Genomic DNA, 27,998 nt, shown 5'->3' on the forward strand with positions numbered 1-27,998 from the left:
AAACACTTTTCTGTTGCAGACAGTCCTTGCCTCTGTGAGACAGGCATGAAATAGTACAATAACTATCATGGTGTTCATGTGTCCAGGTATAGCTTGGCAAGTTGTTGACAAAGATGTTCCTACGAAACACCTAAGGAAATAAGATAGAAGAAGACATCAAAATGCAGTTTTCTATCAAATAACAACAAACCAACCAAACAACCAACAAACAAAACGTTGCTTTGCTAAAAGCAACAAATAATTATGGCATACACAAGAACAGTGAAACCTGCACAAGAAGACCACTCAGGGGACCGATAAAATCTGATCTATGTGGACAGGTGGTCACAAGTAAAGAGTCTGACACACTTAAGGATTCTTATACTTGAACCAATGGCCACAAGTATAGACACACTTTAGTTTAGGATTCCTATACTTGAACCAATGGGAAAGATAATCTAAGTTTGACCACCAATAAGTACTAGTCAAATTGGCCTTTATGTAGAGGTGGTCACTTGTACAGGTTTGACTGTATATTAAGTTGTTTGAAGTTAAAACTTTCAATCCAACACAAAAAGTTCTCTTCACCTAGAGCTTTTGACCAGTCACTCTGGTCTTCCTCAGTAGACTGACCCAGTGAGGCTTGTCACATGGCTTCTCTGAAGTGTGACGTCAACACTCTCACAGGGTCAGTCTACTGAGGAAGACCAGAGTGACTGGTCGAAAGCTCTAGGTGAAGAGAACTTTTTGTGTTGGATCAAAAGCTTTAACTTTAAACATATAACTACCAACAAAGATGAACTTTCATGATTGTATACAAAGTTATTTAGTTCATACCACCTTGCACATGGAAATTTGGCATGTCGAACAACAGTTTCCTACTGGCTGGGGCTGCGTCTTTCTCCGCTGTAGAAAACTGGTTAAGGAAAGTGTGGACTTAGAGAACCTAGCAAAGTCTTTGCAAGACTCCTAATGCTTTAATTCATATCTACATGTACAGTGTAAGTATAAGTGCACAACAATTGCATATGGTACAATGTATGGTATCTTCTGTGATTAAAAAGTAAGGTATCTACTGCATAACAACAAACGTACAATCACTAAGTTAGACTAATCTGCACATTGGCAGAATTTACGGTTCAGGATATTCAGATTTTTGATGTTTGGACAATGTTGCATCAGAATTTTGCCTGTTGCAGAAAATATCTTTTAGGACACAATATTTGAAAACTATAGATATAAGGTTATCCTTAAAATTAATATGCAAAAATTAATACAACCTTAAATGAGATGTTTTGCCTAGTACAGGCTTCTCACTGGCATCGTATGTTCTGCCAATGTGCTAGACTAATCTAACTTTACAAAAGATTATGTAGTACATGATATAGTTTGGGATGAGAAGGTGCATTAGTTTACAAAAGGATATTTGTGGAGCAGTTTGAAGAGCCCAGTGCTACCTTCTAAAAACAAGGAATCATTATACCTTGTTTTTAGGTGGTAGCTGTTTTAAGTTAGGTTATATGCAAGTATTTCATTTGTGTTGCTCTTCTTTCTCTGAATGTGTATACATGGGCAAAGTGCATGACTTAAAATGAATTAACAATTAAACATGCAATGATATATTTTAAGAAAGGATATTTGTGTAGCAGTTTGAAGAGCCCAGTGCCAATGTTCATGGGTATCCCCAGGATGATGCACTCGCTCACACCACAGATGGCATCTTCCTGTCCATGGTACGACGCATCGAACAAGTGGTCAGCTGTCTTCTCAAACTGGAGAAAAGCAGTAACGGATTGCATCACTTAATGTTGGGACACTGAGTTGACTTCCAAGCAGATCCTAGTGTGGCAAAAGACAGTATCAAATTGGCCAGGCAGTATCCATTGGCCAGAGAGGGCCCAATACGCCACCCAAGGTTGGTGGGGGTAGCGACAAAAAAAACAGGCCATATATAAAAGGTAATGATCTTCCCCCATCAACCTCTGCTTGAAGAGTAGCACTGCGTGGCTGGCCAGTGAAGTTGCTGAGACTCTAACCCACAGGGGTATGGATACTTGCTGTGCCCATGAACCAAAGGACAGAGGCAAATGGTGAGCTAACATCAAGCCCCAGCTGTACAGTGCAAGCACGTCTAATCCTTGGTTACGAGGGACAACAGACGATAAACCGGATAGACAGAGAGGTTACTCTGTTCTATACCACAAATTAAACAGGCAGTTGGCTGTCTTCTTGAACAGGCCAAAATTATTATACATGTATGATCGTTACTGTGATTGAAAAACTATGTAATACTATGTGTGTGTTGTACAAATTACATGAATCAAACAGGTGGTCTGCGGTCTTTTCAAACTGGGAACAACGGTAAGGACTTGGTCACATTGGAGTTGTGTGGCACAACAGTTAGCAGAACATTTGGCTCAAAACCAAGAGGTCCCAGGTTTGAATCCTGTCAACTCAACAACCTTGTGCCCTTGGGAAAGGCACTTTGCACGCTAGTTTCTAAAGTACAAGCTGTGGAAGACCAGACTGTAAGGTTTGAACCACAGACTCACACTGGGAAGGACCCCTACTCTTTATGATAAGATGTGTACCAGAGTACAATCTTTAACATGCTTGAGGTGTGTCTCTCCTCAAACACGTGACTTCAAGTTTTACCTCCCATCCAAGAGCAGTTACTCTGTGCTGTAGCATGAATCAAACTGGTGGTTGTCTGACTTTTCAAAGAGGAAACCAGCAGTAACACATGGAGGTTGCAGTCTTGAATAATTGATTCTTTTATTACTTACTGAAGCCAGCATCAGCACGCTTTCCTTCATCTTTGCCAGCCCGAATCTTGTGATTCCCAGAACTTCTCCCTACAGAAACATAAAATATTAGTAAAAAAAAATATGTATCAATCAAGTAAGTTGTGTATGTTTGTTGTAAATGTTCTAGATTTTGTTACAACACTCAATCTAATCTAAACCTGTGTCTTGACCTGTTGTCAATGTCAATCAATAAAGAAAGAAAGAAAGAAAGAAAGAAAGCATACATGAGAGAAGGATTTTGTGTTTAAGATATACCAGGACAAAGAAAAGACTCGAACCATACCAATTTGTAGTACAAGTAGACATCTGTTTTTCTTTTTAAAAGTATTTATATATAATCCTAAACATGTACCTTGTAAGTCATGAGGTCTGCCAGCAGCATGACATGTCTGATGTCTATACTCATGCCATGACTGGACATGGTGTACGTGATCTCATTCATAATCGTCACCCTGGAATAAAAAAAAAAACAGCATACAGTAAAGACAGTCAACTTTCACATTTTTCAACATAAATTTTGTTTTAGTGATTTTCCTGAGTGCAAGGCCAAGAAACTACTTCTAGGCACTTGACTAAGTTACTGGAACAGCAAAATTCTCTTTAAGTCAGAAACATCAATGCTCGAGACAAGATTGACTCCCTGACAGTGACTTCATTTGGATCCACAAATAGCTTGGCTACTTGTGGTCCTTAACATGTAACGTTACATTGTAATACATACAAAATCACACAATACTGTCCTACACTAAAACACAGGGTAACCACAAATAGCACCATTCATAAAATACATGGTCCACATTACCAAAATACAGATACTGAAATAAGATAAGTAAAGCATGTAAGAAGAGTTTATGTAACAGCTGTCCTGGTGAGACATGTGGTACAGGAATCTTTCTTCTCAGCAATTGCTTTAAGTTTTGGCAGTTTGATGTGATGAGAGTGAGAACTATCTGTATGACTCAGTAGGAGAAGCAGGAGATATGAAGGCTGCTTTAGGCTTACCTCGCTGCCTCAATGCCCAGAGTTTTCTCCACATCAAAGGTGTTGTTGGATGTTGTCTGGGTTCCCTTTACACCTATAATAAAAACAAAGTTTTTTTATCAATATTACTGCATCCAACTTGCAATGTGTTATCCTATCTCAACTGTGTCAAAAGCTCTAAAATATATTATATGGGGATTCAAAGAAATATCGAACTGCCAGACAAAAATGTTTGCTGGCAAAGAACAAAATTACATTACATATTACTTTTAGTAGTTTTACACAAGGAAGCCTGTAGCATGTTACGTGGCTTGTTTTGGGGCTATTTCAAATGCTTTAATCATAAAATAATGCTGAGAATATGCTAAGAAATGACAGCAAATTTCAATATCAGATATATTTCCTCATCCAGAATATTTTTTCTCATTTTGTTGGCTGAGATGTGAGTACCTGGAGTAGCGATGACTGCCCTCAGGTTGTCTCCCTCCACCAACAGTTTGTACTGCTGCTGTCCTCCCTTCTCATCCAGGTGGATCACTGCTCGAGACACCGAGTCTACTCCCTGGGGAATACAAACAAACAAACAAACAAACAAACAAATAAAACAACATTAACTGCAGGAGACTCATTGGGAAAAGGGAAAGAAATAAACCAAACAACAGTGACTTGAGTCTACTCCTTGGGAAATACAAACAAACAAATAAACAAAACAGTGTTAAATTGAGTCTACTCCCTGGAAAAAACAACATGAAATTTTTTTTTCTATCATGTGCTAATATAAAAAATAGCCTGGGTTGTAACACTCCTGGCTAATCATTGGTTTACAGCAACTGCAGGGTTCTAGCTACACGGAGGAAAGACGAAGCTGGTGTACTCTTGTTTTAAATGACTGGAGGTTGTTGTCAGTGATCAGGCCGACCACGTTGTCTGGGAGTCTGTTCCAGATTGTCATTCAAAAGACATTATGGCCACTGACAATACCTTTTAACATAACAAAATCTACACCCTTTCTACTGCAGCTATAGCTGCTTGAATAGCAAAGTTCCTTATTCGCAATCACTTTCAATGACCATCTGTTATCTTCATCAACTATAGCTGTTGCAGTAGAAGTGCAGAGTTACCTTGATGACGACTTTGGGCAGGCTTTCCTTGAGTTTCTGCATGTTGTAGTACATGGAGCTCTGGGCCGTTTCACTGGGAGTTACACACAGGATGGACTCACCATGTACAGCTATGTTCTGTAACACAAAACACACACAAATCAGTATCTTAAAAAATATGTACATCATCATGTAATGCTATTATTGTATGTAGAGTGGAACTTATTGTAGACTAGATTGCTGCCACCAAGTACAGTTGGGGCTTCATCACTAGATAGCTTTAACAACTCTTGCAGCTAGATGTGCAAAGATTGGGTGTAACAGGTTGTTCAGCATGATATAGCCAGCTGCCACCGCGCCGCGTGCCTGTCAAGCTGGTGTGTTACGCCGAAGGGTGGTTAAACTGGCTATACAGATACAGAAGCTGGTGTGTTACGCCAAAGGGCAGTTATACCGGCTATACATATACATATTAAGCATTATCAAAGGCTACTATCATTAAATACTTGAAACTAATAGATTACACTAAGAGTCTTAGAGTGTAACATACCCCAGGTTTGATTCGTAGCTTGGATGTACAGATGGAGTAACGTATGGTGTCGGCTGATACCTCCAGCTGAAAACACACGGAGCAAAGTTATTACATTTTTAGTATCTATACTAGCACAACTAGCCCTATATGAATCACAAAAATATGTATGGATAAAATGATGCTCTTACCTTCAGTAGTTTTATTCTGTCCATATGCAGTTTGACAAGTAAGAAGCAGTCATCTGGTAGATAGACCTCCTCCATGTACTCTGTTACCTGCAACATAATTTACATTGTACAGTATAAGGCAGTGTTACACAATTTCTCACTATCAGGGGCTGATTTCGCTAGCCTGTACTGTGTTACAGTCTCTCACTGTCTCACTGTTGTGCCCTTGGAAAAGGCTCTTTACACCTATTACCTGTCCTTATATATGTCAGGGTAGACAGTCTAGAGACTCTGATAGAATTGGCGATTTTAATGGTAGAGGTCCTGATCTAATAGTAGTAATACTGTAAATTTTAGGACATATTTGCTTAAAACACAGTCAGAACTTTTCAACTTTGACTCATGTCACTTTAGACCAATGGATTGACTGTCAGGGGATACAAAACAAGGCAGTCTGTCAGGGGATACAAGACTCTGTCAAATGAGCTGGAAAAAATCCAAAAACTCTGTTGCAAAATCATCGGCACTGAGCACCAGCAACTACACACGCTAGAGTTTAGGCGACATGAAGCGTCTCTACGCGAGCTGCAGCGAATCCTGAAAGACACCACACATCCCTGTAGACTGTTCCTGCCCCCAGTGGTTCAGACACCCTACAACTTACGCCGCCCTACGGGACTGAAACCACCACTCAGCAGATCAAATAGACACAAAAACTCTTTCATACCCAGAACTCTTTCGTCAATGTAAAGCCCGTGACATCCTCGTGCTTGTGTTGTATATTTAATGTTGAGAGATTTTAACAATGTCGGAAATTCGCTGTCTTTTTAAACTAATGGTATTTTAAATGTAATGTTTTTTTATGAATGAAATGTAAAATCAACCCAATTTAGTCTTGTCAAAGTCAATGTTGATTGCTGAATAAAGTTTACAAAGTACAACACAAGGCAGTCTGTGTTACACATTCTCTCACTGTCCCACTGCAACACCTTACAGCATGCAGTTGTCTACATGTAGGGCTGATTGGCCCTTTTTTCAACGGTGCAAGCATAAGAAGGCCACCTGTCCAAGAAGACCACTTCACTCCTGTGTGGCCTTCTTGAGCAGGTTTTACAGTACATTCATTAATGTCATACCTGGGCTGTGATATTACTGTTTGATATGGGTATTTATATGTGTAATAGCTAGCTGTCATCTTGGCTGATACTAAATACATGTGTTGTATTGTATATACAAACCTCCCCCAGTAGTGACTTCTCAATGCGCCCCTTGACCCTGCGAGCGAACTCTGGGCTAGAGTGGTCCTGAAGCTGAGCTGTGATGATCGGGGTACTGATGTTCTTAGATGCATTGATGATCTCCTTGATCCTGGGCACTCCCAGGGTGATATGTGCACTGGGGTTAAGGATGTACTTAGTGTATTTGATTCATTGAAATTGCAACAATGCAATACACACGGAACAGAGGCAGCTGTTGTTGTGTCCCGCACATAGAAACGAATACTGCACAGACAATACTCATGTTCACTTGAGTCTAGTGGAGAAAGTTGTTTAAAGTGCCTTTCCCAAGGGCACAAGATCGGTGGCATGTCAGGACTCGAACCTGGAACCTCTTGATTCCGAGTCGCGCACGCTGCCGTTGCGCCACACGACCCCACAACTTTGTACTTAGTGTATCTCAGCATGAAAGTTCATCTGTGTTAGTATACTTCATTATGACAAATTGATAAACTTTATCTGATGTTCTTAGATGCATTGATGATCTCCTTAATCCTGGGCACTCCCAGGGTGATATGTGCAATGGGGTTAAGGACGGAAGCTACAGAGTATCTCAGCATGAAAGTTCATCTGTGTTTGTATATTTAATTATGACAAATGGCTAACAAGGCTGATGGAGTTAGCTGGAAATTTGGGTAAGTCCCAATTTTCTTATGTGTTGGAAGATAAAGTTTAGCCATTCGTCATACATGTAACTTACAGAGTATTTCACTTACTTCTGCAGCTTTTTTCCATACGAAACTAGTATGAACTAGTCAACAACACTAAACCACAAGACCACCTTGCCACCACAAGACCACCTTGCCACATAATCATGTCATTTCTCTCTAAATCACTCTATCAATAGATATTACCAAGTGATTAATCAGGAACCACAGTCCAACATACATAATGCAAGGGTACTCTGGCTTTATATTCTAAGTGATGTCTTCTGTATAAACATGATTATATAATCATTGGGCAGTAACAAATTTTATGGCCGTGTATGTTGAAGGATATTCATGGAGGCGACTCCAGCGAAATGGAAGGTTTTGAGAGTCATCTGTGTTCCAGGTTCTCCTATACTCTGGGCACACACAGCACCTACTGCAGTTCCTGGAAGCAAAATTTCAAAGACATTTAAAATACATCAAACCTACTGGAGAAATGCATAATATTGAGCAGAAAACCTCTGAAAAAGGTTACCGGTGACAGAGAAGACAGACGCAATGTACAGTATTTACAGGTTCATTGTACTGGGGAAATCCCCTAGTACATGTATAATGAACAGTGGACCACGATTTTAAGTCCCATCCTAAGGACTACGACCCTTTCCAGTAGCGTGCATGTCGGGTGAGCGACAAAACCTCTGAGTCAGATAGAGGCCGGGTTGCAAGCTACCTGAGGTGCCACTGGACTATGCAAGCTACCGAGAACGTTTTGTGATAATTATTTGCCCTTGACTGCCGTTACCTGGTTCTATCTTGGCCCTGAGATACTTGTCCCTGACCATGACCAGGAACTGTGTCAGCTGTGTGGGAGTGATCCTCTCTAACTGTAGTAGTACAGGAGGCTGGGAAACACTAGCTGGGCCTGTTAAGAAACACAGATGAAGTTATGTCATCTAGCAGTAGACACAATATGCTGTACCTTGACATGTACAACAGTTGTTTAAAGTTTAAAATCTTTATCCAACAGAATATGTTCTCTCACCAAGAGCTTTTGACCAGTCACTCTGGTCTTCCTCAGTAGACTGAACCAGTGTTGATGTCACACTTCATAGAAGCCACATGACAAGCTTCACTGGGTCAGTCTACTGAGGAAGAACAGAGTGACTGGTTGAAAGCTCTAGGTGAGAGAACTTTTTTGTGTTGGATCGAAAGTTTTAACTTTAAACATGTAACTACCAACACAGATGAACTTTCATGATGGTATGTACATTAGAGTAGCTGTTTTTCTTTCACTCATTGGTCTAAGGAAAAATTATATCAACAAAATTAATAGATCTGATGCCTTAGTATAATAATTCTTGCAGTACTCATTTTATTTATAATACAATGACTTTAAATGCCACCCTCAAAACACCTTGCCTTTAGTTTTTACATGTGACATGTTGGAGGTACATGTATTGCATACCTGTTGTGACCTGGTATTTCTCATGTGTTGCCTCCACCCTTTTGGCAATTTCAGCTACAAAATCCCTAAAACACAAAAAACATTAAGCACTACACTGTAAGTCCAGATATTATTACCACTGTTGGTCTTTTTAACTTTTACTTCAAAAGCTAGTACAGTCAAACACTCAAGACAGGGGATGGACTAGAAGAGAAAGAAAGAAAGACAGTTAGCCATAGGATTCTCATGCTTTGGTCTGATTTGAATAATAGAAGGGAATATATATTGGGAAATATAATAGAAGGGACCATGATAGCCAAGTATCCATGTATCGTTTTAAACTATCCTAAAAAGTAATTTTCAAAGATATACAACAACGTCTTACTTGATGGCCTTGCAGAAATGCTTACTAGAAGTTGAGATATATAGGACACAGGGAGGGGGGAAAGACACAAAAAACACAGGAGGAAGAAAGAAGAAGTCATTACTTAAGATAAAGAACAGTAAAGAAGAAGACAGTACTGGACAAGTTTACAAGACATGTTATAAGAAGAAGGTTACAGTAAAGAATTATCTTTCCAAAGTCTTAATTTCCTTCAATACATTTCATTAAGTTTGGGAAACGTTGTCAATGATGTAAGAATTTCCTACAAATGATCACTTGGAGGTGTGGTGTGAAGACTAGTCAACTGCTGCCTAGCCCTGTGCCAGGGACCCCTGCAGCAGTATACATTTAACCTAAGACTGGATACTACATGTATACTATCACTGTGCAAAAGATTTACACAATTTTGACTATTACAGGCAAGAGAAACCATCCAGGACCATTTCCAGCATACCATCAATGCACACAGACACAACAACAAGGTGTATGAAAAACCTTTTCATATAATAGACCTATTGGAATATAGTTCCATGGTTCTAATTGTCATAATTAGTGTTGTTTACTTGATTTCTTTCCTGTACTCTTCGCTGACACTCATAAACTCCGCCTTGTCCACCATCTCAGCTGTCGTCTGGACCAGCTCTGGACCGGTTAAAACCGGTTCCCCTTCGCACCTGTGAACTGCCTGGAAAATAAAATCAAAACACGAAGAGTTGAATCAGGTTTAGTCTACAAAGTAAATGTAGCAACTAAAGACCTAGTCACTGTAATGTGCTTTTCTATACATCTGGTTGTACAGTTTTAACTCAAGAAAACCAAGCTTAGGATTCTTGATCACTGTAAAAGTCATTTCTTTTATCAGACTTTGATGATCTGTAGTGAGGCAGCTTGGACAATACAGTCTTATATTTTCAATGTCAATGTTGGAAAACCAATTGTACAATGTTTCATCACCCAGGTGTCAAAGCATGGGGCTAGAAAAGGTCAGTCAGCTTGGAAATTTATGTCCCTTACACCCCAAAAAAAGGCTAGGGTCGGCAGTTTTTCTAAGGGTGGTCGGGAAACAGGAAACATATCATTTTTTTCCTAGGCCTTACCCTAATGTGGTCCAGGACCCGTTGAAACTCCACAGGTGTGTCCTTCACTTCCATAGCAATGGAAATGTCACAAATATGCAAATGACGGCATTACAAATATGCAAGTTAGGGAAGGGCTGCTAGAAGTGTAATGTAGTCAGGCTAGGGTCCTGACCAGTAGTGGAAAGGCTGCTAGAATCATGATGTAGTTAGGCAAGTGTTGTTACTCCTTACCCTGATGTGGTCCAGGACCCGTTGGAAGTCCACAGGTGTGTCCTTCCCTTCCATAGCAGCAGGGTCCAGCCCGTCTCCCCCGTACATGAACTGTATAATCTCTCCCATGGAGTTTCTCACCATCAAGTCATAGTGCGAACACAGGTCCTCCAGAGACTGCAAACATATACATGTAGGTTGTCACAAATATGCAAATACCAGTATGCAAATTTATACAGCCCATCTCCCCCGTACATGAACTGTATGATCTCTCCCATAGAGTTTCTCACCATCAAGTCATAGTGCGAACACAGGTCTTCCAGGGACTGCAAACATATACATGTAGGTTGTCACAAATATGCAAATACCAGTATGCAAATTTATACAGCCCATCTCCCCCGTACATGAACTGTATGATCTCTCCCATAGAGTTTCTCACCATCAAGTCATAGTGCGAACACAGGTCCTCCAGGGACTGCAAACGTATACATGTGTGTTGTCACAAATATGCAAATACCAGTATGCAAATTTATACAGCCCATCTTCCCCGTACATGAACTTTATAATCTCTCCCATGGAGTTTCTCACCATCAGGTCATAGTGCGAACACAGGTCCTCCAGGGACTGTAAACATATACATGTGTGTTGTCACAAATATGCAAATACCGGTATGCAAATTTGTACGGCCCGTCTCCCCCGTACATGAACTGTATAATCTCTCCCATGGAGTTTCTCACCATCAAGTCATAGTGCGAACACAGGTCCTCCAGGGACTGCAAACGTATACATGTGTGTTGTCACAAATATGCAAATACCGGTATGCAAATTTATACAGCCCATCTCCCCCGTACATGAACTGTATAATCTCTCCCATAGAATTTCTGGTTCCGGGTCGGAGTTTAATTCTGACCAGAGTCTAAGTAAGTGCGCAGTAAATCGCCGGAAACGTGACTTTGTATGGTATGTTTTGGCCGCGATATCCCTGAAATCGTAATATCTGTGTACATAATCTTTGTATTTTCTGAAAAGCCTGTTAGTTGTAGCCTTTATAGGTGGCGTAATGTTGGTGGTCCAGCTAAGACTTCCTGGTATTCGTCCGCGCGGATGGTTATGTGGCCTTTTCGCCTGACCGCCGGGATGGTACGTTCTATATGCGTTCTGGGTGTGTTCGGGCCATCGAAGATAGCGATAAACTTATCGCATCGATTTTAATTAAATTCAAAATTTGGAAACATTAGGTTCTGAGCTTCTTCGAGTACTAAGCCGTTACCCTGGGAAAATTCGTTTTTTCCATGCAGCCATGGTTAAAAATGACGAAAAAAATGACCCCTTTTTTCAAAATGTACTTTGATGTGCCTCATTTACCCCTAAATAAATTGGGCGCAGAAAATATCAATCAAGTGTATTGATAAGCGGCACGGCACCCCTTTCCACCAAAAGAGTGAAAAATTCCGACCCGCGTTTAGTACAGAAATGACAGCCCGTCGGGCTGAGGGTGTCAAATTGCTCGAAATACAGAGGGAAACTCCGGTCCGAGACCTTATCTCACCATCAAGTCATAGTGCGAACACAGGTCCTCCAGGGACTGCAAACGTATACATGTAGGTTGTCACAAATATGCAAATACCAGTATGCAAATTTATACAGCCCGTCTCCCCCGTACATGAACTGTATAATCTCTCCCATGGAGTTTCTCACCATCAAGTCATAGTGCGAACACAGGTCCTCCAGGGACTGTAAACATATATGTTGTCACAAATATGCAAATACCAGTATGCAAATTTATACAGCCCATCTCCCCCATACATGAACTGTATAATCTCTCCCATGGAGTTTCTCACCATCAGGTCATAGTGCGAACACAGGTCCTCCAGGGACTGTAAACATATACATGTGTGTTGTCACAAATATGCAAATACCAGTATGCAAATTTATACAGCCCATCTCCCCCATACATGAACTGTATAATCTCTCCCATGGAGTTTCTCACCATCAGGTCATAGTGCGAACACAGGTCCTCTAGAGACTGCAATTATAATATAGGAAATATATACATGTACGTTGTCACGAATATGCAAATTTTTCTACATTGAAATGTCACAAATATGCAAATGATGCTTAGAGGTTTTCTTTACAAATATGCAAGTTTTGGCTTGGAATTAAATCTGTCTAAAAGAGTCCTCCAAGATCCTCAAACACCTTCATATATATGGTGACAATGTAGCCCTCTTGAAGTATGAAGTTCTGCATATGGTACTTGCAACATTATGTAACCCAACACCAGTTACCACGGTGAGAGACATCTGTATCTGTATCTGTATAGCCGGTATAACCGCCTTTCGGCGTAACACACCAGCTTCGCAGGCACGCGGCGCGGCGGCAGCTGGCTATATTACACCGATCGACTTGTTACACCTAACCCTTGAACTTCTAGCTCTAGACATTGTTTAAAGCTATGTATTGACAATGCCCCTACTGTACTTGGTGACAGTGAGTTCCACTCTTCGATAGTTCTAGGAAAGAATGAATTCTTGAACACCTTAATCCTTGGTTGATAACTCTGGTACTTGAATGCGTGGCTATTTCTTGTTCTCTTCTGGGCTGGTATTAGGTACTTAGTAGTTGGGACATCCACCAGTAGTTGGGACATCCATCTGGTCCTTGTCATTGACCTCATGGTGTTTGGAACAGAAGAAGAAGAAACTGAGCAAAAACAATATGTTTTCCTTTGGTAAACATTTAAAAAAAAAATGCCCCACCTTGACCAGTCTCCTCTGCATGTACCCCGTCTCAGCGGTTTTGACGGCGGTGTCCACCAGACCTTCCCTCCCCCCCATGGTGTGGAAGAAGAACTCAGTAGGAGTCAGGCCTGAGTAGAAACTGTTCTCTACAAAACCCTTGGCTTCTGGTTCTTTGGCTGAAAATTGAAAAAAAAGAAAACAAACATTAAAAAGATGCATCAAGTTTTACCAATAGCCATAGCTACATGCTTTGTAACTTCTGAAGTCTTTGATATGACTGTTCTACAACTGCATGTGACTTATTTCCAGGCCAGTTAGAGAGAGAAAATAACATCACAAATAAAACATTTTTGCAGATATCCTAATATCTTTTAATGTTCGAATTTCTAAATCCTATACCATAAAATGTGTTGTGGGAGGGTGAATAAACTTAACTTTCTATAACTTTCTACTTTTTAACTTTTTAAAGCCTTCAAGTACACTTTTCATAAAAATTGTTTTAGACGGATTTTTACAGAACAAGTCATGTAAATTAAAGGGAATTAATAGATATGGTTAGAGTTAGATGTTCAAGGGTTAGGTGTAACAGGTTGTTCAGTGTAAATATTAAAGCCAGCTGCCGCCGCGCCGTGTGCCTGCAAAGCTGGTGTGTTACGCCGAAGGGTGGTTATACTGGCTATACAGATACAGATACAGAATGCAGATGACATTATGTGTGAACTCACAGTAACGTTTGAAGTGAGGGAGTGCCCGGTCCTCAAACCCATTAGGAACTCTCTGTCCTGAGATGGCCTGCTGTCCCACACACGCAATCATCTGGGAGATGTTGATGAATGATCCTGGAAAAAGCAAAACAAGACAAAACATAAAACAAAGAATACACATTACATGATGGTTTTCAATCTTCTATCTAACATAAGATACGCCTCAAAATGCTATATAGCCGTTAACAATACAAGAGTAAGACTTATCCGATACAAAAGTATGAATATCTTTTTCAGAGCCAAGAATGGTTACTAGTATTTTGTAGTTGCCTGCTTCACAAAAGACAGAAAACTGCACCTTCTGTAACTATGAAATGACAGTAAATTTTGCATTACTTTTTGACCCACATACATTTGTACAGCCATGGTGAGTTGCTGCTCTCATGTAATACTGCCCCCTAGCAGCTACAAGGAAAACTGCACCTTTTGTGACTGACATTACCTGTGATTATGACATTACCTTTTGACCCACATACAGTCATGGTGGGCTGTTGCGCTTGTGAAATACTGCCCCCTAGCAGTTACATGGAAAACTGCACCTGTGATTATGACATTACCTTTTGACCCACACACAGCCATGGTGAGCGGGCTGTTGCTCTTGTGCAGCTCAGTCAGACAGGCCTTCCCTGCATGGTCTCGGATAACAGACAGCTCCTTCAGTATAACAGCCTACAAAAAACAACAACATAAAAAAATTTTCAAGATGGTAATTAACATGTAAAGAAATGATTCTGCTGGGCCACATATATCTGCCACATCGAAAAATGTGTCTAAAGAGATTTCCAATGCAGTGTCCCACATTATAATGTACGCATGATGTTACCAAAAACAGAAAGAAAAGAGACCATCTACATCAGAGCATTGCAACCATCTCTCAACAGAGACGGGTGCGCCACAAACAGTATGCAGACTATCATCCACTGCTCCCCTAGACGTCATACATGTAGAAGCGGTGGATTGTTCATTCCTTAACAAAGACTAGAGTTGTAAAGAGGAAAATTTGGGTATGTTTTATTAGAAATTACTGTTCATTACTTGCTTCATAGAAAGAACAGAAGCCTTACCTCCAGTGTCTGCTCTGGAGTACAAAAAAACTGTTACTCAAGCAACTGGACATGATTTTGGAAACGGTCAGACATTTCAGGTAGCATCCACTAGCTTTCACCAGTTTTGGCATATCTTATTACCTGGATGTCTAACCTTCACTGACGTATCAAATTATTACCTCCAGTGTCTGCTCGGGAGTACATCCAAAAGAGAAGACTGACTCCAAAAAACAGTTACTCAAGCAACTGGATATGATTTTGGAAACGGTCAGACGTTTCATGTAGCATCCACTACCCTTCATCAGTTTTGGCATATCTTATTACCTGGATGTCTAACCTTCACTGACGTATCATAACAAGCCCTACCTCCAGTGTTTGCTCCGGAGTACAGCCCGGCTGACTCTGTAGTTTTCCCTCCTCTAGTTCGCGGATGAAGGCGTCACAGTTCCCGTAGCCCGTGTCCAGAAGGTTCTTCTTGGCGGAGAGAAGCCCGTCGCCCGGGGTGACGTCTCCGATGCCGATGGAGAAGCCGCGGTTACTGAGGAAGAACGGACAGATCCGGGCAAGTCGACTCATCGCTGTAGCAGCAGCCTGGGACAAACGGAAAAATTAGTAAACATCTTGCTGGAATCTATTCAAAATACACATGTACCTCTTACCAGACATGTAACAGAACATGTAGATGAGAAAAAAAACATTTGATGAGAAAGCTACTGTAAGTAGTGTAACATTGATTTTAACTTGCTTATGAAATTCTCATAGTTCATCCGACTTACCTGTTCATGTATAAACAGTTATAATTTCAGAAGATGGAAAATCTAGAAAATGTTGCCTTGAAATCTGCTTGAAATCTTTACTAAAACAACTATTTTGCAGACTTGTTGAGTCTGAATTATGGTGGTAATTACACACATAATCACACTAAAATCAAGGTGACATGTACATATACATTGTGTAGTAGTTAAAATGTTAAGTACATGTGATAACCCTCCTAACATCTAAAAACTCTAAATGACGATAAGACTTAACACACTTACATGTATCAAGTGAGTACAGGGAATTTATTCAATAGATCAGTCTTGATTTTACATGTTTATGAAAAAAAGATACAGAGAACAGTGACACTGAATGATCTATGAACCCTAGAACTGGATATATACTAGTAGAAGGCAAGGAAGAAAACATTACCTCCTCCCCATAGTCTCTGAGTAGTATGTAGAAGATGTTGTTTTTAGAGCCGGACCCCAGCATGGCTTTATCCATGGCTCCACACAGCAACTCTCCTGACTGGATTATCACAACTGGGGAAGGAACATCAACTTATCAAAATGCTGCCAATGTTTCAGAAGCTACAGTAAAATACTCATTCTCTGTAAAAAAAATTGATGTAAAAGCTGCATTCAGGTCAACTTGCTCGTAAAATTTTCAGATTTTATCAGACAGTACATGTATAATACAGTTATCATTTCAAAGACTGGGACATCTACATGTAGTGGGTGATAACAAGGTGGGATTTGAACAGTTACTCCAAACCTCTTGGTTTCAAGGCAGGGTTGCTAACAACTGTATCTGTATCTGTATAGCCGGTGTTTTATTCACAGCCAACATTTCAGTGACCCTCTGTCACCTTTCTCAGGGCAATTCTGACTGGTTCACATTACACAGCAGCACAGGTGTCGCTGCTACAGATGCATTCCCAAATGTACAATATTCAATATGTACACATATGTGTGGTTACAGGAAACTGTATATTTCTACAATACATTGTACAATTCACTGATGTGCATTTTTATTGTACATGTATGTACAGACTTACAGGAGTCATTAGTGCTGAGATCTTCTCCCTTGGTATAAGACTTGGTCTTGGCCTTGAGGTTACACCTGATGGGAGACGTCTTGTTGGGTTTGAGGATGAGACTGAAGATCTGCTTCCCTGTCCACAGGCACATGGGCTGGGGAACAACAAGTTCAAGTTCAAAAGTCTGCAAATTCCAAGTCAAGGTAACAGTAGGCAAGGTAAAGAGCACACCTCACATCCACGTTTATGAAAATACAAAACTACATAACCGTACACAAAGAAAATGGGCTGGAGTAACAACAGGTACATGTAAGAGCAACAACACATCTTACTGCAGTTGTGTACAGGTACAGGTACTGGTATACAGGTTTAGGTATACATGTAGGTTTGTGCCTGTATGAACAAGTAGTTTTCTGTGAGTTATACAATAAAAATTTAGTCTTTTCTAGTGGTAAGTTGTGGTCCTTGTATAAAGGCTAGGTTTACATTATTTGAATCTAAAAACCATGTATTTACAGGTTTTCTGGAGTTTTCAGTGCTAACATGTCTAAATTATCTTCTATGAGATGAAATTTACGTAATATCTTTAGTGCAAAAAAGATGTTTATTTTGTTGTACTTGTGGATACAGTATATGGTACCACCTCATTGAGGATGGACTGAGCTGAGGTACACAGTACTTGTAGGGTTTGGTCATTTGTTTTTGTTGCTACTTACCTATTATTATTGTAATGAAAATACAAAATTCAAGAAGACCAAGTCACAGTGCTTACTTTCATGATGGCAGGAGGAGGGAGGTCTATCCTCTCTGCCCTGTCTCCACCAGACAGCATGGATGAGTGTTTGTGAGTTTATTTAGTGTATTGAAAAGAACACAGTGCTTACTTTGATGATAGCAGGAGGAGGGAGGTCTATCCTCTCCACCAGACAACAAGGATGAGTGTTTGTGAGTTTATTTAGTGTAATGATGAGAAGAACACAGTGCTTACTTTCATGATGGCAGGAGGTGGGAGGTCTATCCTCTCTGCCCTGTCCCCACCAGACAACATGGATGCGATGTTTGTGAGTTTATTTAGTGTATTGAGAACAACACAGTGCTTACTTTGATGATGGCAGGAGGTGGGAGATCTATCCTCTCCGCCAGACAGCATGGATGAGTGTTTGTGAGTTTATTTAGTGTATTGAGAAGAACACAGTGCTTACTTTGATGATGGCAGGAGGAGGGAGGTCTATCCTCTCCGCCCTGTCTCCACCAGACAACATGGATGCGATGATCTGACAGGCCTTGGCGCGGTCGAACATGGTGTCCTTCTGAGTCAGGAGGTACGAGCCCGTGATGAAGTCCTGAATGGCCGCGATCAGCGGCTCTCCGTTCCGCGGGGTCACCAGGTTAGACTTCACCTGTGCGTAAGTTAAATTAGAATACTAGAAAGGTAGCATTTGGAAAGCAAATGCATAATGTTTACCTTTGCATATGGTCTGCTCTGTTAACTCTTATTACACATTCCTATAATATATATATGGTCACACAGGAGTCTGTTGTCAGTTCATGTGTTAGTCTACGTTGGTGGCAGCATAAAGGTAAGTTAACTTGTGGAGACATTACATGGCATCACCCTGCAGTGTTAGAAGTACCCATCTAATATTTTCAATATTGCAGAAGAAAAATTCAGCAACCTGCAATTTTGCAGACTGAAAAAAATCAAGCTATGGGTGTTTGCAGAAAGCATTTATAAATTGCAGAACAAAATTTTGACATCCTGCAATATTGCAGAACACTGAAAAAAAGGATTTCTACCACTGCCCTGTTAAAAAGATGAACTGAACTGAACTAAGTAACGTTATGTACATGTACTCACCCCCATGAGTATGAGAGCCTCTGCCTTTGCTTCCTCAGTCTGTGGGAGATGGAGGTTCATTTCGTCCCCGTCAAAGTCAGCGTTATACGGCGTACACACGCACTCGTTAAACCTGAACGTTCTGTGTGGCATGACCTTGGCCTGGAGGGAATAGAACAGGCCAAGGTCATCAAATTGTACATGTAGGTTCAAGGTTGTGAGTGATGATTCTTTTAACAGACCTACATCTGAATTATGCTGATTAACATTTACAAACTCTTCTAAGTCATACTTCTTTCAACCCTGTCCATGGTACTGAATGATATTCATATTATCTTAACATGAGTCTTTGTAGCACAGTGAGACTTAGAAGGCTTGAATGAAAATCTCATTATACATTTCTCTGAGTTTAATTTTTCTTTAACATGCTATTACAATAGTGAGCAATTCTTTCTGAATGCTTGACTGTGAGTCACACAATAAAACATGCTCGGAAGCTCTACATAGTGCACCAAGTCAGTAGCACATAGCTGGCAAGTCTTTGCAACATAGTAGATAGACACTTGTTTTAAACACCAGGAGGCTGCTGGGTGTTGTTGACTTACATAATGTGCCATGATGCTGAGCTTGTGTAGAGAGGGTTGTCGGTTGAACAGGACCACATCCTTGTCTAACAGGTGCCTCTCTACAATATCACCATACTGGAAACAGCCACAGAAAGAAAGTGGTTAGTAAGTTGTGTCCAAACAAAATATAAAGGATAACTGTTCTGAATATAGTGTACAGTCAAAACAGTTACTGCATTCTTTTAACAGTCATTGAAAGTAGCTACCAAGTCGCAAACAAATGAAATATAAATTAACAGTTATCTAAGGGATCACAAAAACTGACTAGCAGTTATAAGCTCAGTGTAAGAAAATCTAACTGCACAATTCAATATCAATGTCCTTTATTACAACATTACATTGTATCCCCATAGTTATACAAAGTCTTCCCCCAATAGATAATATCCTGTAAGTTCCATACCTTTAGTTCCTGTGCTATCTTTTGCCTGTTGCCATACTTGAGGAATCTGAAACAGAAAACAACAAAATTGTTCTTAATCTTAACTTAAACTTGTCAATGACTAATTGCTACATTTTAGTCTAATTATCGTAATGTTATCTTAATTTCAACTTAATTTAATATTGATTGATTGAAAAGATGAGTCAACAAGAAAGTATTTTTTGCCTACATCATGATTTTTATTATACAACATGAACTTTAACATCTGACCCCTGACCTTTTGACCCCCGTGGCCCGTGACTCCACAAAGTTGGCGCCCGGGTGTGTGTCGCAGCCGTTCACGATCAGGCGTCTCATCAGCTGGATGTTTGCCTTGTTTACCTTCTCTGGGTACGTCAGGATCTTAGCAACGTGGATCGGCACGGCAACCTGTGATAAACAAACAAACAAACAATTAAACAAACAGACAAACAGACAGAGATTTAGATTAAAAGTAAATCTATGTTGGTAGACTTAATTCTGATGAGGCATATGTTAGCTGTAATTACAGCACAAGCATACAGCACAAAGCAAAATGGGACTTACCCAAGTTTTGAGTGGACTAGCCCCCTGCTGTAGTGATTGCACAACTGTGCACAAGGGCTACTAGTACTGAACTGGAGATGGCACCGCCCTATGCACCATGTGGTGCAGGAAGGACTTTAAATAACTAACTAACCCAAGCTTTGACTACCAGTCTGTACAGGAAAGGTGCCGTACAGTCAAAAATGTGGGTATGTCCCATTTTTCTTTGTGTTGGAAATTACTGTTTGAATCTTCTTCTGGTCACTTGTTACTAACACATGTGCAATTTGCTAATACACCCAGCAATGGGGCTATAGCAGCAAGAAAGAAGAAGCCTTACCTGGTCTATCCTGAGGTTGGGGTCAGGAGAGATGACAGTTCTGCTGGAGTAGTCCACGCGTTTTCCCGACAGGTTTCCCCGGAATCGACCCTGTTTCCCCTTCAGTCTTTGGCAAAACCCACGGGTCGGTTTCTTTGGCTAAAGATGAGAAAGATTTACGTATTATGTTACTGTGATCTTTTCAAAAGCATTGACAGCTATTCCCCATTTCTTTAAAATTCATGAAGTTCAAGTGTTTAAAAGTTCAATTTACAAAATTGAGGAAAGATAGCAGAAGTACCAGCCATGGCATAACTAACACCACGTAGCAGTGACCCCTGGCAGTTATCTGCAGTACTGCAGCACTAACCTGCATGTTGAGGGGAATGCCTCCCTGTTCACTGTTGATGTACAGAGCACATTGAAGCTGCAGAAAGTCCCAGTCTTCCTGTGGGGGTACAGAGTACTCAGTTGGTAATGATAGAATAAGCATAACATTTATGCCTCTATCGTAGTACAGATCATGAGATACAGAAAAAAAAACAGTTACTCAAGCAACTGGATCTTGAAAACTGTCAGACATTCCAAGTAATATTTGGTCCTAGCCACTGACCAAAAGGACTGGATGCTACCTGAAATGTCTGACAGTTTTCAAAACCAGTCCAGTTGCTTGAGTACCTGTTTTTTTTGTATATAATTTTATATTAACATTTATGTTGTTAGAATTCTAATGTACATTTTTGAATTCATAGTTATTTACTAAGTCTCTACATGTAGTAACTATCCTACCATGATCATCTGAGCTCGTGCTCCTGTTGCCCTGTGTTTCTGAATGACATCGTTCAGGAACAGGATTTCTGTCAGCTTCATGGTGACATCATCTTCATTCCTACAACATGTACAAAACAGAATAAACAATGCAGTAGTCAGTTTCTAGCATCACATAATTACTGGATATCATGGGCTGAACACATGGAATCAACAGAAAATGTAGCATAATCTGACACAACGGTTGAAACGTAGTTCTTAAATATGTGAGTATCTGTATCTGTATCTGTATCTGTATAGCCGGTATAACCGCCTTTCGGCGTAACAGACCAGCTTCGCAGGCACGCGGCGCGGCGGCAGCTGGCTATATTACACCGATCGACTTGTTACACCTAACCCTTGAACTTCTAGCTCTAGACATTGTTTAAAGCTATCTATTGACAATGCCCCTACTGTACTTGGTGACAGTGAGTTCCACTCTGCGATAGTTCTAGGAAAGAATGAATTCTTGAACACCTCAATCCTTGGTTGATAACTCTGGTACTTGAATGCGTGGCTATTTCTTGTTCTCTTCTGGGCTGGTATTAGGTACTTAGTAGTTGGGACATCCACCAGTTTATTAGTCATTTTGTACATCATGCATAGTCTAGACATCTTTCTTCTGTCTTCCAGTGAGGTCCACTGTAGGTTTCTTTTCATTTCCGTGACACTAGCACCTCTTACATAGTTGTTCATACAGAATCTTGCAGCTTGATTCTGTACCCTTTCCTAATTTGTCTTTGTCTTTCTTTGTATATGGATCCCATACTGTCGCAGCGTATTCTAGGTTCGGTCTTACAAGTGACGTGTATGCAAGTGATTTTACTCTAGTTGGACATGCCCACAGATTACGTTTAATCACTCCCAATGTCTGTTTCGCCTTAGTTGTGATATTATTAACATGTGCACCCCACTTCAGTCCGCTTGTCAGCGTGACGCCCAGATACGGATGGATACGGAGTACAGCCTTAAATGCAACGTTCTGCCAAAGTGCTATGCACGATACATTCAGGGTTTCGCACAGATGCTGTATGCTCTGCTAACATGCTAATCTGAAGCTCAAAGATAACTGAAAGTACTAGGATACCAGGGTTTTCTTTTACACAACCAATATTGTCTCTTACCTTGCTTACATTTCAATGTCTATCAGACAACTTCCTCAGAGCTTCTGACTGGAGCTCTGCTTCTCACCGCTATAGTATACACAGAAGAAAACCCCAATATCCTATACTTTACAAACCTAAGGAAACTATTTTCAGAAATAGAAAGTACTACATGTACATACGTGCCAGCCTTGAGTTCAGTGGACACAGAAGGCCTGATACAGAGTGGAGGGACCAGCAGTCGAGTCAGAATCATGTCCTGGGGACGGCCGTGTTCAGCGTCCATGATCAGGGAACGGAAGGTCCTGTATCAAACACACATCCAGGGAAATATTAGCACTGCACATTTCAGAAAAACTTCTGGACAAAGGCTGACATTTCATAATTAAAAAATGGCAGGTTGCCATCAAGCCTCAGCATCAATATCAGTTTAAATCATATTCAGCATCCATGATCAGGAACAGCAGGTCCTGTAATAAAATATAAAACACACAGGTTCAGGAAAAACATTTCATCATATGAAAACCTTCACTGTGGTAGAAATACTTTTTTTTATATGTTCCACACTTTTGCAGAATGTCAAAATTTTGTTCTGCCATTTGGAAATACTATCTACAAATGCACACGTATCAGTCCAGATGTAAACCAATGGTATACACAAATTCCATGTTGGCAAACATCTTACATGGAATTTGAAACATACATGAAAAACTAGAGAGGCCAACATTTGCTTGGGAGCAAATACAGCATATTTCAGTCCATCTCCCTCCCACGCAAAAGTGGACTATTCCAAACTTATATACCCCAGTGTAAAACTGGCAAACATTCTCAAATAAATGAGTTATATAGGAGCCATGTAATTGAGAACAAAGATGCAAGAACAAGCACATTGAATCTCGAAAGCTTTACTAATCTTCTTACAGGTATGCAAATACTAACAATGATGAGATTTGATGCATTTTGAAGGTCTTAGGCACATAAAGTTGAATGTGTGGGTCATTACGCACGACTTACGTGCAATGTGACCACAGGTAACCCGCAATGGAACACGTGTTCCATGGCCAACGGCAGATGGAACGTGCCATTCTTTAGATAGAACATGGAACGGGTATAGCACTTTTGGCCCTTTTTTGCTGAAAATAGTCATTAAAGTCCCCCAAATGAGTCATTTGGAAGTGGTGTATGCCAAATATGTGACTGTTGTTCTGTAGAGACATGTTCAAGGTACCCTTATACCGAATTTCAGATCATTTGGTTGTAAAACCAGGGCTCAGGATCCAAAAATCCATTTTTTGGCGAAAAATGCCCCAAAAAACCTCCATAAAAATTTTTCAAAGGCATGTATCAAAAAAATGAAAAAAACGCCTGGGGGCATTGGCCCACTCTACCTCCATGCCAAATTTCAAGTCATTTGGCTGAATGATGGCGGAGTTGAATCCCTCTGACTGTTTGGCAGGAGGAGGAGGAGAAGAAGAAACATCAGAGAACACAATATATTTCATCCATACCATGGTATGGACTGAAATATAATTACAATGCATAATAGTGTCAGTAGCTCTTATATTTGACTTAGTTAAACAACATTATGTGGACACCATTGAACCCCTAGCCTTTTTCAGTCTGCAAAATTGCAGGTTGCTCAATTTTTCTTCTGCAATATTGAAAATGTCTCTACAAAATGCAGATAGACTGTAGACTGTATTTCTAACTCCACACCTGATGCGGGATCCTGCTGAACATGTGCAGAGCCACCATGGGGTTCAGGTTCTCCTGTGCCCGCGGGATCAGACCCTCGATCTCCTTGTTGTGTTCCACGGCGCTCTGGAACGACGACTGGAAATCTGTCACCACCGGGTCAACGACCTTCTTCGTGCTCTTGTAACGCTCGTGGACGATCTTCAAAAGGCCACACTTCTTCACTGGACCTGAGAGAAATTAGGAGAAGTTTCAAAATTAAGTCAACTTCCTTGTATTTCCACTATCTTCAGAAGTCCCCACTTCTTCACTGGACCTGAGAGAAATTGAATGCAATTACATGTAAGCGAAGTTAAAGATTAAGTAATTTTCCTTGTATTTCAACTATCTGACTAGCCAAAGTGCATTTTACGTGTTGCTTTAGGTTGCTTTTACTGAATGTTGGTTTAAAAGCAGTCTAATAACATTATGCAGCATGTGCTAGTCTTGAAGAAGAATGCTATTACAACTTAAGACATGTGACAAAGTAATAAGTTAAAGTGATACTTCTTTGATTATCTTGCCCCAATTTCTCTCTCTCTCCGGTTTACCGTAAGCAAGGTTAGACGTGCCTGCACTTGAATATGATAATTAATTTCCAGTATCTGTATCAGTCTGAGACTGGTACTATTTCTTTCTTTGTGAACACATGGTAGTAACGATACTTCTTCTCAGGGCACGCCTGTAAAGCAGTATATTGTACTGAGTGCGTCTACCCTGTATAAAGAAGACAGAAATAAATAAATAAATAAATAAACGATACTTCTTACCATTGAGAGCTCCACAATGAGAACAGTAGGAGACTTTTCGACACTTCTCGTTGATTTTCTTCTTGAGTCCCTTCCTCTGCAGGTAGCTGAGGTTGGGCCGTCTCAGGGTGTCTGTGAACGTCTTTCTGTCATCTTTACCCAGCAGAACTCGGCTGCAGCTCTGGAAGGCAGATTTCAACATCTCACACACATCTTAACCAACTAGCACGTCGGCAGAACCTACTGCACCTGCGCAAAACCCGTAATGTACTGTGCAAAGCACTTCAGCAGAATGTCTCATATTAGGTCGTATTTGAGAATTTAAGGTGAACACTCCATCTGTAGTTACCAAATGTTGTGTTGGAAAAGATATCGTCTGCAACAGACAAAATTCTAATGAAACGTTGACCTAACAACCTGAACGAAAACCGTAAAAATATCAGGGTTTCGCGCAAGCGCAGTATGTTCTAAGGATATGCTATCTTCATCAGCTAAGCTCATCCCTTTGATATTATTCTGTATTATAAGACACTAAGCCCACTACTAGTACTGACTTACGTATGTGTGTCATTAAAGAATTGTATGGTGAGCCATTCCTCTTTCTTTCAGTATTTGTATTTGTATTTGCATGAATAACTATTGTAGAGTTGGTATAGCCACCTTTGGTTTAGCAGCCCAACAAGATTTAAAACTATACTAACAACTAAAGTCACAGTTATCCATTCTTTTGTATTGGTTTTTAACTAAAATTACACAAGTACAGTTTATGAAGTATATATTATAACATATGATAGATACCTACCTTACAGATACACTGCAGCACATGTATGATGGATTTGAAGTATCCCACATGGAAGACAGGCAGTTCCAGGTCTACATAGCCGTAATGTCCCACACACTCTGCAAGGTTCTTTCCACAAGTCTCACACGACTTGTCTTTGGTGCTGGTGCCCTGTGAATACAACATAAACAGCAAACATCAACAAAAACAACAAACACCTGTTGGATATAGCACATACTGTAGTTATTGACTGAACTACAGAACTACATGTGTAGCACGTCTGTCATCTGTGCAACTACTTAACAATACCGATCGGTACAAGTATGTGCATGTGTAAGAATGTACATCTAATCGTCTTTGGATTTATGTGTTATGTTTATGGATTTGTTAGGACTTTAATCATCTAATCTGTGTTTAATTTGTTACATTTTGTCTGACCCTGACCTCTTGCCTAATGACCTCAATGGAAAGCTCCTCTTCGTGTTTTCCATGTTAATTTCCAGTAAAAATCCTAACGCTTCCAGTACTCCATACGGTACAGATCAGAGGAACTCACCATATGATTGTCGAGTACCCCGTACGGTACAGGGAAACTTACCATGTGATTGTCCAGTACCCCGTACGGTACAGAGACCTGTCTGCTGTCCTGGTTGTACAGGGAAACTTACCATGTGATTATCCAGTACCCCGTACGGTACAGGGAAACTTACCATGTGATTATCCAGTACCCCGTACGGTACAGGGAAACTTACCATGTGATTATCCAGTACCCCGTACGGTACAGGGACCTGTCTGCTGTCCTGGTTGTACAGGTTTTTGCTGACCACGTGGATGTGGGACTGTTGTCTCATCTCCTCATCCGACATCATCCCGAAACAAACATGGCTTCTGCACTCGGAAAACAGGAGAAAAAATTTGACGTCTGCAAGATGTTCAATCTTAATGATATAAATCTATCTAAGTTTAAAAAAAACACTGATGAATTAATTGAGCAGCATATTGAACTGCAGTCAGTACCTAGTTTGAATGTAATACTTTTAAAAGGGTTGGACTACAAAGGTATATGACACACAGTGATAGTAAAATTCTAGATTAAGGTACTGTCATCTGCAGACTAGTAAACTGCTGCAACATCATTATCATACGTACAGAAGGTCTGTACTGAAAGAAATGAACAAATCAGAATTGACTTAAAACGGGTTTTTGAAACTCACATTCTTCTCGCCAAATCTGCCTCCCGAAACTGTTCCTTCACCATGGTGACTGCTTGTCACTAACAAACTTCTACAAGAAGTATGTACCTGAAAATTTATTTTCAAACAACATATTATCATTTTAACAGGTCTTTAATACGAGCAATTGCCATGATGTCATAGCCAGCAAGTGGCTATCCTGTATCTGTATCTGTACAGCCAGTATAACTGTCCTTCGGCGCAACACACACCAGCTTCTGTATCTGTATAGCCGGTATAACCGCCCTTCGGCGTAACACACCACTGACCAGCTTCGCAGGCACGCGACGAACAACTTGTTACACCTAACCCTGTGTTACACCTAACTTAATCCTAAGCAACAGCTGTCACAGTATCTGAAAAAAATATCTGTCAAGTATCCTAGGTTTGGCTGGTAAAATGCCCCTAGGCTGGGCACCTCAAACTTGTGCATACACGTTTCCCGGATAAATAATGAAGCTTAAAGTTCAACATAACTATATGTGTTATGTGTTCAATTTCGTAACCAACTTGCACAGAATACTTAAGTAGCTTTGTCTACAAACCCGTAAACTACATGAAAAACCACGTTTTTGTACACACGAGTTTTTATATGCTATTTAATACTTTCAAATATGCGGCTGATGCAAGGAGGTCAGGAGGCGTAGCATGCAAAAACGTGATCGCCCCCCTCCCCACTTAACGCATTTCTTTCTCGTAAACTGAGGAAAATAAAACATACCTTTGGGTCACAAAGCTTGTTCTAGCCACCATTCAAAGATTGTAGCTTGTATGCGATGTCACCTATGATAGTTTGCTATTGTTGGCTCAGTTTTCATGATAAGAGATGGAAAGAGAAATTTCTCATTTCTTTACTTTGAACCGCTATGATGACAACAAAACGTAGTCAGAACGTTTGCACGTGTAC

At 40.4% G+C, this 27,998-nt stretch overlaps 1 protein-coding gene across 1 annotated transcript; it reads right to left on the reverse strand.

The window, feature by feature from the left end:
- Positions 1 to 29: 29 nt before the first annotated feature.
- On the reverse strand, positions 30 to 27,991 carry LOC109461711 (DNA-directed RNA polymerase III subunit RPC1-like). The gene is given in 39 exon segments (XM_019758098.1): positions 30 to 130; positions 820 to 887; positions 1,618 to 1,751; positions 2,766 to 2,834; positions 3,139 to 3,238; positions 3,789 to 3,861; positions 4,218 to 4,329; positions 4,889 to 5,005; positions 5,418 to 5,483; positions 5,588 to 5,674; positions 6,805 to 6,956; positions 7,843 to 7,938; positions 8,296 to 8,415; positions 8,959 to 9,023; positions 9,323 to 9,346; positions 9,886 to 10,007; positions 10,633 to 10,788; positions 13,371 to 13,528; positions 14,078 to 14,191; positions 14,674 to 14,785; positions 15,529 to 15,753; positions 16,351 to 16,463; positions 16,979 to 17,114; positions 18,163 to 18,360; positions 18,819 to 18,959; positions 19,403 to 19,498; positions 19,824 to 19,869; positions 20,080 to 20,231; positions 20,707 to 20,844; positions 21,056 to 21,133; positions 21,475 to 21,574; positions 22,778 to 22,887; positions 22,889 to 22,900; positions 24,312 to 24,520; positions 25,100 to 25,259; positions 25,881 to 26,030; positions 26,612 to 26,747; positions 27,074 to 27,160; positions 27,813 to 27,991. Coding segments are annotated over 38 exon segments (4,200 nt in total). The 5' UTR covers positions 27,118 to 27,160; positions 27,813 to 27,991; the 3' UTR covers positions 30 to 119.
- Between the last annotated feature and the right edge of the window lie 7 nt (positions 27,992 to 27,998).

This window comes from Branchiostoma belcheri, unplaced genomic scaffold (assembly GCF_001625305.1).
Source record: "Branchiostoma belcheri isolate BF01 breed outbred unplaced genomic scaffold, Haploidv18h27 scaffold95, whole genome shotgun sequence".
Taxonomy (NCBI): domain Eukaryota; kingdom Metazoa; phylum Chordata; class Leptocardii; order Amphioxiformes; family Branchiostomatidae; genus Branchiostoma; species Branchiostoma belcheri.